The sequence below is a fragment of the Gymnoscopelus microlampas genome (assembly GCF_963454915.1).
Source record: "Gymnoscopelus microlampas genome assembly, chromosome: 24".
NCBI lineage: Eukaryota > Metazoa > Chordata > Actinopteri > Myctophiformes > Myctophidae > Gymnoscopelus > Gymnoscopelus microlampas.
The window spans coordinates 23,487,424-23,501,928 of NC_139961.1; the positions used below are offsets into that span (position 1 = coordinate 23,487,424).

General features: G+C 42.1%; 1 protein-coding gene across 1 annotated transcript in view; it reads left to right on the forward strand.

Annotated features, from left to right (window-relative positions):
* Positions 1 to 14,505, forward strand: part of LOC311040606 (receptor tyrosine-protein kinase erbB-4-like) — a gene marked incomplete at its 3' end in the record, with an annotated part of 466,936 nt that overhangs the window by 305,858 nt on the left and 146,573 nt on the right. Inside the window, exons 4-5 of the mRNA XM_084050936.1 lie at positions 6,253 to 6,391; positions 14,398 to 14,459. Of these exons, the coding sequence (XP_083907062.1) occupies positions 6,253 to 6,391; positions 14,398 to 14,459 (201 nt within the window). The remainder of the gene's footprint in view (positions 1 to 6,252; positions 6,392 to 14,397; positions 14,460 to 14,505) is intronic.

The following is a 14,505-nucleotide window of genomic DNA, read 5'->3' on the forward strand; positions in this document are numbered from 1 at the left end:
TCCAAACTATCACTAATTTTGCTGGGACCCCCCCCCCCCCCCCCCAGAAACCGTATACACTGGTGTATAGCTCTGCAAGAAGCGGAAACGAGTAATTGATCAGATCCTTCAAATGATCCATACCCCCCCCCCCCCCCCCCTACATTCCATAGTGGTATCACAGCACAACTCTGTAGTATATATCAATACATCAGGGCCCATATGAATATTGCTCCCACAGCGGATGCGTTGGCTTATCTGGCTGCTATTGTTAAATTACATAAAGAGCATGCTGACTGTGCGTGCCGGGGGTGCCGTTGCGGCGTGCCGTGCACGCCATCTGAATAGACTGCAGCCTGTCCCCCCCTTTTCTTTTTCTTTCTCTCGTCCGCATGCCATCCATATAAAATGTAAAGCGCGGCCCCCCTTCTGATAAATCGTCCGTCGAGACGGGAACATGATTACATGAAGTACGCGTCGCGTCGGGGCTAGACAGAGCGGCGGTGTCATGACTAAGAGGGGCTGCTGAATGGATGTCCCTCACCACGTCTCACACCAAGGACCACTTCCTTAATCACAGAGGAGTGGGATGCACAGTGATTAGCTGATGGCGGAAAGTAACTTAAGTACATTTACTCGAGTGCCGTACTTTTATTTAGGTACAATTTTGAGGCACTTTACTGGAGTATTTCCTTTTCTTGATACTTCATTCTTCTTCCAATGGCCCCCTTCCCTCCAACACCCACCCATTCACATTCTGTGCTGATAACAATCCGCTGATGAAGAGCATTTCGTCGCTGTCAGGCGGAAACCTATTTCATTATGTCATCTTTTTATATATTTTTTCCTATTTTGTACTTCATCGTATGAAAGGGACAGTAACAGTAGCAAAAAAATAGCCAATCTACAAGCTCACGTGACAATTGAAAAGTAACGGTTTTGGACGTTACTGTCACAGTCTGCCCCTCCACACCACTTCGGCCACTCCCACATTCCATTCCTGCTCTCAGTCCTAGTTACACACCTGTCCCCACTCCCTCATCAGCCCAGCAGTGCCTTGCCCATTACCACACCTGTGAACAATTCTCTAATCAACCTGCTGCTCATTCCACACTTTCATTGTCAGTACATACAGTACATTGTCGTTCCTGTATTCTGCCTTGGGGTTTCGTGTTCACTTCTGAAAGGTTTGCACTTCCTGTTTACTGTTTGTTATGACTATGTTTGGCTGTAAGGTAGGTAGGTAGGTAGGTACTTTATTCATCCCCGAGGGTAAATTAAGGAAAGTAAGCTTAATCTTTGCTTAATAAATCTGTGAATTGACACTATTCTGCTTGTGGCTCTGCATTTGGGTTCAGTCATTCTGCTATCGTGACAGTTACAAGGTTTTCCACGAGTCAGTGACGATATCGTTCATATATTAATCCCGTTCCTCCCCTGACTTCACCTTTTCACTAATCCGGCTCTGATCTGGACATCATCATCCCTTCTTTCTTTTCTAAGCGGAATTTAATTCATCCCGACAAGTCCTTTCATGGAGTCTGGGCCGGAGGATATTGGACAGACTGGCGGTGCTTCATATATTTGACTCGTTCAAGGAGAAGTGTAATATACCGCTTGCTGTCGGGGGCTGGAAAGCTTGTATGTCCAAAAAACAGTTACTTTTCAGGATATTGAACCAAAGAGCCTGTTTTCCATTGGATCCAGTGTAGTTATTTATCACACTCTCTTTGTTAATACTTTTCACTGGTTAAATATTTATAAAAACACTTTTCTGTGCTTTTCTGTGACACTGTTGTATGACAAAGTAGGGCATTCATTGATGAATCCACTACGTCAACATTCTGACACCTGACTGACACCCTGCTGGTATTACTATCCACATTACACTGGCACTTTATATTAATGGACTGAACTCAGGAGAATGGATTGGAAATGAACTGTAAAACATTCTGAATGTTAACTGACCATTGAAGTTGTTGGCCTGCACTACCTATTTATTTTTGTTGTGGGGAAGGGGGATTGTGTCACACACACACACACACACACACACACACACACACACACACACACACACACACACACGTCACACACGTTACACACACATTAAAACCACAACCTCAGTCTTATACTGTTGGCCACTGAGCAGTTGGGGGTCCAGTGCCTTGCTCACACCGCTTTCAGTGTACTTGTTATATAATGACAATTAACCACTTAAACGCCAGCATCGGTATAGCCGATCGACAAGCTCAGTTGCGTCGCGTTGTAAGCTTGTCGATCCGCTATTTTCAGCGAAAAGCTTTCCCCACAATAACGGTAAACAGAAAATACCCTAGTATTGAGCCCTGAGGGACTCCGGTTATGGGGTTTAAGTGGTTAAATTAATTGAATTGAAAAACATTTAAAAGTTGAAATATGGAGATTTTTCTCCCTGTTTCTGCACGACAGTGATTGTATCTAAATCCGTGGTCGTGTTTTCAAAGTTGACCCCCCCGGCAACACAGACAGGCCACACTCTCCGTTGTTTCCTCTTTCTGACACAGGTGTCCCGACTGCGCACACACACACACACACACACACACACACACACACACACACACACACACACACACACACACACACACACACACACACACACACACACACACACACACACACAAAATCACGCATCACTTCATTTCCCGTCCTTGTCCCCTAAAGCTAGGATTAAGGAGCGGTTGTGTGAGAGGGATTAAGGGTTTTATCGTTCTCCTAACGCGTGGTGGAGGCATCTGTCGAGGGCACCGGTCATTGAAAAAGAGAAACATATTCTCATTATTATTAATACGCAAATATATCCCAGACGAGACGCCCAGGCCCCTCCTCTGTCATCTGTCTGTGTCAGCTCTCTGTCTGTGTGAGCACAGCTACAGTATACTGTATGTGGAGGAGGTCAACATGAGACATGATCCTTTTCTGAGAACTGATGTGATCATGCTCTCAGTTCACTTGCTGCCCAGGACAATATCAATAATAACCACAATTATTTGTCTCTTTGTCCAATACTGTTATTAACCCATTGAGACCTGGAACGCATCTGTGTCATTTTTAGATTTCTTTGGCTTTCCAAAAATAGCAGATCTACAAGCTCATAGCGTGGCACCGAGTGCCACGCTATGAGCTTGTAGATCTGCTATTTTTGAAAAATCTTGCAAATTTGTGCAAATCTTTGAATATAAATATTATTATTTTTTTAAAGCAAATATTTGTTCTGGGGGGGTCCCTGGAACAACATATTTTGGGGGGGTCCAAATATATAATTTTGGGGTCCTTGACAATTTTGAAAACCACTGACATTATAGCAACATAAGTTTTTTCTTAGGATTTTTGTTAGGATTTAGAAGACCTTTGCGCAGAAGCATTTTAGTTAAAAAATTGTTGCTTTAGGGGGCATGGTGGCGCAGTCGTTAGCGCTGTCGCCTCACAGCTAGAAGGTCCTGGGTTCGATTCCCGCCGGGGGCGCGTCTTCTCCTCCGCGTCATCAGCGCCCATACCCTAGGTGGGGTTGGTGAAAGGGCCTACTCTGTGTGGAGTTTGCATGTTCTCCCCGTGTCTCCTAGGGTAGTTAATACCCTCACAAAAACATGTAGTCCAGGCACCTATACAGGCTCCAAAGTAGCCTGAAAGCGCGTTGCGGGTTTGAGTCCCAATACCGACGGCCTTTGCTGCATGTCACTCCCCATCCCTTCTTGTCAGACTACTATCCTATCAATAAAGGCATAAAAGCCAAAAAAGTCATCTTAAAATAGAAAAAGAAAAGAAGCAAGCAGGAATCAAGTGATTACGTTAGATTTTGTTTCTCTTGGAGAGAAACCTTGTGTCTCCATATTTGAACTTTTTTGGTCAATTAATGCCCTACCTCATCATACAAAAGTGTCACGCGAAAGCGTAGATCTGCTATTTTTGCGTTATTAAGTTATAAGTTATTTCATCCCGTTTCCTGAAAAGTAACGCTTTTGGACATGTTTCCTACCCGACAGTGAGGATCTGAACAGATCTTGTGAAAAAGCATGGGGAATCTACTGCAGGCTTAGGTTTTAATAACTTCATTATAGGTTTCCTGTACGTAGGCACTTCGTCGATGTACCTCGTTGAAGCTTTAGGCCATGCTGACGCAGCAACAAAAAAAAAGTCCGGGGGGGGTTAAATTAGTACTATGGGTTTTTAGCTGCACTCGTTTTAATGTGTTTCACTTTGCCCGTAACTAAGGATTAATTACTGAGAAAATAAATAAATAAATACAGTTAGGATTCTAGTGTCCTCCGGTGCCCTTAACTCATTTAGACCGGGAACGCGTCTGTGTCGTTTTTAGATTTATTTGGCTATTAAAATATAGCAGATATACAAGCTCATAGCGCGGCACCGAGTGCCGCGCTATGAGCTTGTAGATCTGCTATTTTTTTTAAAAATCGTGAACATGCGTGCAAATCTTTGAATACATATATATTTTTTAACATTTTTAACTCAAATGTTTGCTTCTGGGGGGGTCCCTGGAACAACATTTTTTGAGATGGGGGTCGGCGGCTAGGTCTCAATGGGTTAACTCATTCACTGACAAGCACAAATTAACCACTTATAGCACTTCACCCATTTTCAACCCTATCTTCGTATAATTGGTCCTCACTAATGCTTATTACAATATGGCACGATTTACATCTACTCACTCTGTGTCTCATTGGTGGGCTATGGGCAGTTTAGAAACCTGCATACCGGTGACATCATCGATGGGGATTCCAACTTAATAGAAACAACAGCCTTTCCTCTTCCATGCTGAAATAGAAGCCATTGCTCTTGCATTAATAAAATAAAACAAAAGCTTAGAAACGTTGTTTGAAATGACCAGACCTGCCTACCCATTTCTCTGGTAGGCAGGTTTCTGAGCTGTCCACAGCGCTATTTTATAATGACCATTAGTTATAGGCCAATTATATGAAGATAAGGTTGAGAAATGGGTGAAGTACTCCTTTAAACCTACTATATTCATCTGACTGGAGTCCCCCAGGGCTCTATACTAGGTCTATACTGGTATTTCCCTCCACACCAAATCTCTTTGCGGAAAATAGCCAAAATGCGATGCGTTGTGAGCTTGTAAATCAGCTATGTTCACCAAATACTCACCCCTGAATAGGGAGTCTAGTCAAGTCATTAAACTATACAATATGTGTTATGTTAATTATGATGAAATTCCTGTTTACAGTTTCCAGACCTCCATGCCTTTTTTTCTGTCTCTTTTTGGTGAATTGATGTCTCCTTTATGGAACATCAATGGGCCTCCGTCGTTGGCATTGAATCCCCGCGTACATTTGTCAATAGTATTTATCTTGATGTGGAGGTTCACCGGCGGGGGTATATACCGCATGCAGCGCGCCCGCTCGCACATAAAGGGACGGACGGGGGGTTCACCTTGAGCGTATTGATTTTCTGTCACGGCTCTCCTTGTAATATCTATCCACAGCCATGTCCATGTCCAGTCATATCGTTTTGTTTTTTTTTCCTTATTTTTTTCTTATCTGAAGACCCACCTCTTCTCTCTTGCTTTCGGTTCTGTTTGAGGATGCCCTGTGGTTTATGTCCTTCTGTCTGGTCAACTTCATGCATTCACATTCTTATTTTTAACTATGAAATGTTTTTAAATCTTTTCTTTCTTTCTTTCTTTTTCCTTTATTTATTCAGGGAAACCCATTGAGAACAAGCTCTCTTTTTCAAGGACGCCCTGATAACAAACATTTGAATCCCATTACAATGTCACAACTTTAACAATAAAGCAAAAAAGAAAAGCAGAAGCATAAAACAACATTAAAATAATCGCAAAAGGCGGTGAAATCATCAACTTATTTTTTTTTATTCTTCTATATTTTATTGTGATTATTTTAGTTTATTGTGATTTACTTGTTTTAAACTTGATTTAAAGGGATAGTTCACCTCCAAAATGACTTTTTTCCTATCGATTAGTCACCCCATGGAGACTTGAATTCAAGGATATTTTTTTGTTTTTGTCGCATTCCTAAGCCAATAATTTGATGACCGGCAGCAGTTCCGGTAGGAGACACAAAGAGTCTCCTTTGTGTCTCCTACCAGAACCACTGCCTACTGGTCCGCTGATCGATTTTGGGTGAACTATCCCTTTAATACGGCTGTCATGTTGTTGCTGGTCTTCCCTGATTGGAAAAGCACCTTTGGGTCAACTGCTGTTGTTTTTTTTCTTCCCCTCTGTGTGTGTGTGTGTGTGTGCAGAGATCCTGAACGGCGGCGTGTACGTGGACCAGAACAAGTTCCTGTGCCACGCAGACACCATCCACTGGAGGGACATCATCAAGAACCCCCAGGCTGAGCTGCTGGTGGTCCCGTCCAACAACAGCAACCTGGGCTGTACGTATACACACACACACCCCTAGCTAGAGAAGGAGAACAAGGGGGGAAGGCTCGAACATTAACCCATTCAATCCGGGAACGCATCTCTGTCATTTTAGATGTCTTTGGCTATTCAAAAATAGCAGATATACAAGCTCATAGCGCGGCACAGAGTGCCGCGCTATGAGCTTGTAGATCTGCTATTTTCTGAAAAATCGTGAACATAAAATTTTGTGCAAATCTTTGAATATATATTTTTTAAAGCAAACGTTTGTAAAATAGTTGTTCCAGGGACCCCCAGAAGCAAGTGAAAAATGAGGGGTCATCCCTATGTTCCCCGGGTTCTATGTTCTTCCACTAAGGTTAGGGTTAGGGTTAGGTTTAGGGTTAGGTAAGCGGGGAACATAGAACCCGGGGAACATAGACACGCTCCCAAAAATGATGTTTCAAAAACGTTGTTTTCAAAGATTTGCACAAATGTTCAAGCTAGAAATAAAAAGAATAGAGCGAAGGTCCACACACCGTCTTAATGCTCCCGAAACACTTCATTAATAGAGCGGTAAAAAAAAACCGATGTTTCGGCCTCTGTGGCCTTCGTCAGGTATACCCGCTCCTGTGTGAACGTCGGGTACACCTGACGAAGGCCGCAGAGGCCGAAACGTTGTTGTTTTTTTACCGCTCTTTGGGAGCATTAAAGGTTTCATGACATTCCGTTTTACAACACATTAAAAATCTTTGTCATGGTCCTTCAAACGTGTATAAATAGTTTTAACCGAAAATTCCACGCTAGTGATCCATTGCAGGTGTTTTTCTCTCACATTTCTAAAGCCTTTTCAATTGCAATGAAAAAATAAATCTTTGCGGGTGTCGCTGTTGAGGGATTTTGCCTGTAAATCATCACCTCTGCTGCGCCTCAGCCTAATTATTCAGAAAACCCCAGACCACAGAAAATCCACTGAATGTTCAAAGTTCAGTTTTTTTGGATTGAGGTCATGAAACCCCCCAAAAAACATGAAAAATAAAAAAAGTGAAACTGAATGTCATAGAACCTTTAAGGCGGTGTGCTGACCTTCTCTTTCTTTACAGTTTATCTATTCTGATCCAGCAACCCGTCGAAACGTTGGGATGTGCGTGTCACCTCTTGACCTCTTTAAAAAAACACAAAACAATAAAAACAAAGCTGAGGTGAAGCTGACAGCTGTTTTTTGAAGCTGTCCACTTAATTCCCCTGGTAACAACCCCCCCCCCCCACATCAGTCCCTGCAGCCCCTCAGCTGGACGTAGCGGGACTTAGCCGCACTCAGATCAAGGTCAAGGTTAACTTTATTATCCCGGAGAGGGGCAATTTGTGTCAGAGCCCGGGCAGTAAATCGTCAACAATAAACTTGAAAAACAAACAATTACATCTCGTTGTCCTCTCTCTCTCGGCTCGCAGGGTTCAATTTGTAGAATGAAATAAAATAAAATAACAGAGGTTAGGGTAATTAACATACACTTTAAAATGTATTGTGATATTATTAAACGTCAATGTCAAAGATATCAGACGGTCTACGTTTCCCAAAAAAGAAATGCATGTATTTAATTCAGTCTGACCGGAAGCAGGGTTAAAACATTATCCATATTAAAATGAATGACCAGAGGTGGGGGGTATCAAAAGCCAGAGGCATGGATACCCTCCCCCCCTGCAAATGGAATGGTGGCTGTAGCATCAGCATGAGCCTTCTTTGTATAACTCTGACTTTACAGTCGAGAGAGGTCCTTCATATTTTGTGGCCGCAATTTTACGGCACATGTTCTGACAATTATCCTCCAACCTGGTCCTGTTCTTGAAAGTAAATGACCCAAACATAGTGAATAAAAGAGAAGGTTAGATAACAGATGCAATAAAACGCAATAAAACAAGCATAAAACATCATCTTAAAGGTGGTGTCAACATGACAAAACTTCTAAGTTTCCGGCGCAAGTGCTGTACAGCAGGGGTTTTCAACTGATTTTGACCCAGGGACCACCATCCTGACTAAGAGCAACCTGGGGACCACCACTATTGTGTACATATTTATGCAGGCTTTTACACCAAAAGTCAACAATTGTCAGGTAACAACATCACATATTTATAATATTAATATAATATCTAATAAAATACAGTGAAGTTGTTAGGTTTTCAATGAAGTGTAGAGTGAATGAAGAGTCCTGTGACTCACTGGTGAGTCCCACTAATCTTAGATTAGATGTTGGCCTATTTGACAGTGCCAAAGCATAATTGCTTTGATGCCTACAGTATGACATTAACGAGCGTCAACGAGCGTCAGCTGGACACAGACACGCGCACCTGCCCTCTGCAGAGCTCTAATTTGAAAGTGACTGGAGTCTGTCTCATTTCTCTGCAAAAGCTGTTGAATATGATGGAATATGATTAAGGATTACTGTGATTAAGCTCACATTTCATATCACACACACCATACAATAACTCCTGTAACTTATTAAAAGTAAAAAAAAAAAAAAAAAGTAAAACGTAAAGTACTACATTTCTGAATGCATGGCCAGGGACCACCTGCAATACCTCCGCGGACCACCGGTTGAAAACCCCTGCTGTACAGTACGAACGTAAGGTGCTGAATGGGCATTTGCTCAGACAACACATCAGTGTTTGATTCAAAAGATAACTTGTCGTCGATTATTGTTCCCAAAAACTGGTGACAGTCTGGCTGTCAATCCCGGCAGAAGGGATAGTAGTGGAAGGCTTTCTTCCTAAAATCAATTTTTAATTTCTTGGTCTTAGCTGCATGCATTTGTGTTCAAGAGGGAAAGCTTTCGCCAAAATCCTTCACCACTGGACCATGGTCAGAATGTCATAACTGTCAAAAGGAGAAAGTTGAAAGATTCTTTGTTTTTTGTAGGCTACAGTAGGCTATAATGTTTCTTTCTTTTCTTGTTTTTGCGGTGGGGGGATTAAGGGCCTTCGACATCAAAATGCTTATGTGGTGGGAATAAGTGCATGAAACCACTGTGTGTAATAATGTGCATGATGCGATCTAGAGAAAATGTCTTGAATTTCTCGGGACACTGCTGAGATCAGTGTTAAGTCTGTGATTGGACCCTGTGCCCCATCATACCATCAAAGCCATGCAAAATCAGAGAGACAATCAAAGAGCCCTTTATTATTTTTTAAAAGGGAACTATACCCTAGGCTACGTTTGTGCTACAGTTTGCTGCCATCTAAAGATTAGAAAGTATCTAAAGGACTTGCTATGCTGAGTTTTGGACGCTGTGATGCAAGCAACACAGCGGCAGCTTACAAAATTAAAGCTGCAATCCAAAAGTTATTTTAATGTAACTTTATTTTAACCAATCTGTATGGTAGAGTATGTTAACCCATTTAGACCGGGAACGCATCTTTGTGTAATTTTTTTTAGATTTCTAGATTTTTTTTTTTAGATTTTGTATTTTTTTTTCTTTCTTTAGATTGTTATTTTTTTTTTAGATTGTTATTTTTTTTATTTATCTGGGCTACTCAAAAAATAGCAGATCTACATGCTCGTAGCGTGGCACCGCAGCTTGTAGATCTGCTATTTTTTGTAAAAGAATCTCTGAATCTGGGGGGGTCCCTGGAACAAAATATTTTGAGATGGGGGTCCGCAGCCAAATAAATACATGGCGTTTCCTTGACATGAATAAACGTTTGAGAACCACTTAAAAACTGTATTTAAAAGACATTTGTAAAATCCCTCAGAAGCAAAGATTTGAGTTAAAAATGTTTGCTTTAAAAATACATATATATTCAAAGATTTGCTCAAATTTTAAAGATAAAAAAAAAAATCAAAGAAATTTAAAAATGACACACAGATGCGTTCCCGGTCTTAATGGGTTAATACAACACAACTAGCACAACTGCAGTGGTTGAAGCTGGTCTCCCTACTCTAGGACAACGACTGGTTGACAAGTAGCCCCATGGCAAGCGGGATTCCCCCTTAGATGAGCGGTAGATGTTTTGAAACATCCCAGGTGTGAAAGTTGCAGTTACACCTCTCTCTGTTGGGAGAAGACGTAAAACATACAGATTGCATCTTTAACCACATGAACCCTGTATAGCATCCCTATTCTGGGGGGAACATTTGCGGAAAATGGGCTTTTATGTCGCCTGTTTTCTGTGTAGAGATTTTGTGTTGAAGGAAAAGAGAGAGGACCAAAAACAGAGGGAACTCATGTCCATTTACTGTAGAGCCGGGGTCTTCAACAGGGGGTCCGGGACCCCTAGGAGGTCCTCAGAGCTACTATAAGGGGTCCGCCAAACCTTTGTGTGATAGGATATATTTTTTTAACATTAACCACTTGAGCCAAAAATAGCAGATCTACAAGCTATTGGTGTAGAGGGGAAAAAGAGCAGACCAGGTAAAAAAATGTTTTTTTAATCTGAAACACAATTTTATGCAATATAGAGGGGGTCCCTGCTTTATCTCTCACTCAGCTAGGGGGTCCTTGGCCTGAACAATCATTGAAGAGCCCTGGTGTATAGGGTTCAAGTGGTTAATAATGAGTCTTTTAGGTTTAGGTGTGCCAATGTGCAGTGATTGACAGTATGGACATCTGGCGTGATCACATTGGTACCTAAATCTAAACACATCCACCGTTAACTTTATGAGCTGCAGCTGTGTTGCTATTAGAGCTCTGTGCACCATGGTCAGCATGGTCTTTTAGATTAATTTATGATGGCAGCAAACTCACAACAACAAAAAAAGACCCCTTCAAAGAGAGTAGCCGATTATCCTATCGACTGTGTGCAAACACCGTGGTTCTCAAAGTGGGATCCAGGGACCCCCCCCCCGGGGGTCCTTGAGGGGGTTCACCAACAAAATGCATCAAAATCAGTTTAACCACGCATTGGGAGCCTCTAGATGGGCTATTAAAAAATACATTATAATAATTTGGGGTCCACGGCCAAATACATTAATTTGGGGGTCCTTGACATGAAAGGGTTTGAGAACCCCTGCTGTAACAGAAGGAAGGTTTCAGTGGTGGAAAAAGTACCCAAATGTTTTACTTAAAGTATTCAAAATGTACTTGTAAAGGTTGACCAAGCGGGCCAAGGCTCCAAAACACAAACAAACTCAGAAATGTAAATTTGGGGTGTTTTATTTTGTCCAAACCTCCTGGAAATACTCAAATATAGCAGATGAACAGTGAAGGTCTTTTAACTCAAAATACAAATTAAATATAACTTGTAAAAAATGGAAAGACTTAAAGCACAACAAACCATACAGTGACTGCACAAAAAGGCTATCCCTTCAATAAGAGCCCTGGCAGCTCTGACTCCCGGCTGTTAACGCTTTGGCTGCCCAAGTACTACTCACTGTCTGTCATTTGCAGCCTCCCTTAAAGGGCAAGACCACTTTGGTAGAGGTTTGGGTTGTGTAGTTACCTTGCCATGATGTAACTCCAAAGGTGGGCAAGAAAGAAAAAATCACACCCAGTGTGAAGGTAGCGGCGCCTTCGATACATTTTGTCATCGATATGTGTTTATAATGTGTTTATAGCCACGTGTCACGTGAAGCTTGACCAATCACTTTGTTGACGGGTCTGACCAATCAGAGCGTTGACAGGTCTGACCAATCAGAGCGTTGACAGGTCTGACCAATCAGAGCGTTGACGGGTCTGACCAATCAGAGCGTTGACGGGTCTGACCAATCAGAGCGTTGACGGGTCTGACCAATCAGAGCGTTGACGGGTCTGGCCAATCAGAGCGTTGACGGTGAACACGGACAAAGTCAGGTATAGAGCAGGATCCGCTCTATACCTAAACATATAGAGCGGCTAGCGCCGCTAAAAAATTGCTCCATTGATTAGAAATTGATGATTCAAAATATGCTCCTCATTGACTTACATTGTACGGTAAAACTGCTCTCAAAGTCACTCTTTTAGCACATAAATGAACCCAAACAAAGTTGATTCAGACAATATAGAACATCACCAAACTCAGTACTGTTTTTTTTTTTAATAAAAATGTCAACTTCCTGTTGATTTTGCCATTTTTAATAAGTAGAAAACCCGGACTGGATCGGCGGATCCGGATCCAGATCTTCAAATAGTAAAATCAACAGGAAGTTGACATTTTTATTAAAAAAACAAACAGTACTGGATTTGGTGATGTTCTATATTGTCTGAATCAGCTATGTTTGGGTTCATTTATGTGCTAAAAGAGTGACTTTGAGAGCTGTTTTACCGTACAATGTAAGTCAATGAGGAGCATATTTTGAATAATCAATTTCTAATCAATGGAGCAATTATTTTTGATTTCTTGCCCACCTTTGGAGTTACATCATGGCAAGGTAACTACACAACCCAAACCTCTACCAAAGTGGTCTTACCCTTTAAATAGGGAGTGGATCCTACCACAAGTACAGAGTCCAATTAGCTATCAATTAGCTTCTACAGACATTCCCCATTCCACAGGAATAATCTAAACTTTTAAATAAATGTTGTACAACACAAATTAGTCACATATTAAGGCGCCAATAAAATCAAAAATACCTTAACAACAAGAATGATGTTAAACACATATACACACACCCCTTCTCCTCTACAGTACTTGGCACGTTCCTCCCCTTCTTAACCAAATGGACTGGCTCTGCTCTGTTTCGGCAGTTCCAGGTCTCATTCAGAGGGGTGCCAGTACTGCAGAGGAAAGACAGGTGACAAACAAACATTTCAGCTCGGTTCCAATAAACAGCGTTTAAATTAACATAAAGTTTGAACCCCTGAAGTCTGTGTGTTATTTCTACATCGCCCTTTTAGTGGGTCTGTGTATAGGGCACGGGCTGTAAAGTAAAAGTACAAAAGTATTGGCATCAAAATATACTTAAAGTAGCAAAAGTAAAAGTACTCATTACCCACAATATCTCACTTCACAAGTTTTCAAAATGTATGAAAATCTTTAGAAAATAGCAGATCTACAAGCTCACAACGCGTCACGCTATATTTTCAAATAGCCTACTGTATGTATAAAATAGGGCTAAAGTGGTTAATGTATGTTTTAGAATATTATAATTTATATCTGCAAAGTAACTAGTATGTCAAGTTTTGTAGTGGAGTAAAAGTACAATATTTGCCTCTGAGATGTAGTGAAGTAGAAGTAAAAGTATTGAAAATTGGAAATACTCCAGTAAAGTAAAAAAATACCTCAAAATTGTACTTAAGTACAGTACTTGAGTAAATTTACTCAGTTACTTTACACCACTGGAAGGTTTAGAGAAAGGCGAGGATGGAGGCCACACGGGGCCAACGCGCAGCAACAGAGGCAAGTTTCTGTACCAGCTATACTCCAAGAACGGCCTGTGATTAATGCAAAAACAGAGCTGAGATGACAAAAGAAAAGAGACAATGAGAGCATTTAGCGCTGATTAAATGGCGGCGGAAGAGCGGGGCAGAAGCGCAATGAGGGATGAGGAGAGAGACGCTACGCGCCAAAAAAGAAAAAGGGAAAAATAAAAGCCGAACATAAAGTGTGTGGGAGTTGGAGGTTGCCAGATCAGGGCCCGTTGCCAAGTTGTAGTCGGTATTTAACATAACAACCTCGCCGCGGGGGCGGGCTTGAAGGGTTCCGGATGACACTCTAGCGCTCCATCCCACTTACTGTGTAATTAACCCACAGTCAATTAAGACTTGATGACAGGCCACTGGCAGGCAGAGAGAGGAGAGCTCATGTACGTGTGTCCTCTTTGAGGGGCCGCGTGCGCCGCGGGGACGAGCGAGAGATAGACACAGAGATGGAGAGAGGGGGGGGGGGGGGGCTTGACGGGAAGTTATAGAGAGCTGTCTTTTATGCTTAGATTGTCTCTCTCTCTCTGTTGTCGGAGCGAGAAAGATACATTTGTCATAGTCGCCACTCGCAAATGGCGACGGTTTGGGAAGTTTTGTGGGTTGGGGGTGTGTGCATCAATGCCGGTTATCTAAGGTTTCTTTTTGGTGTGTGTGTGTGTGTGTGTGTGTGTGTGTGTGTGTGTGTGTGTGTGTTTGTTTGTGTTCTACAGGCAGACGCTGCCATCGGTCCTGCAATGGCCGCTGCTGGGGCCATCAGGAAGACCAGTGTCAAAGCTGTGAGTATCAACCCCCCCCCACACACACACACACACACACACACAC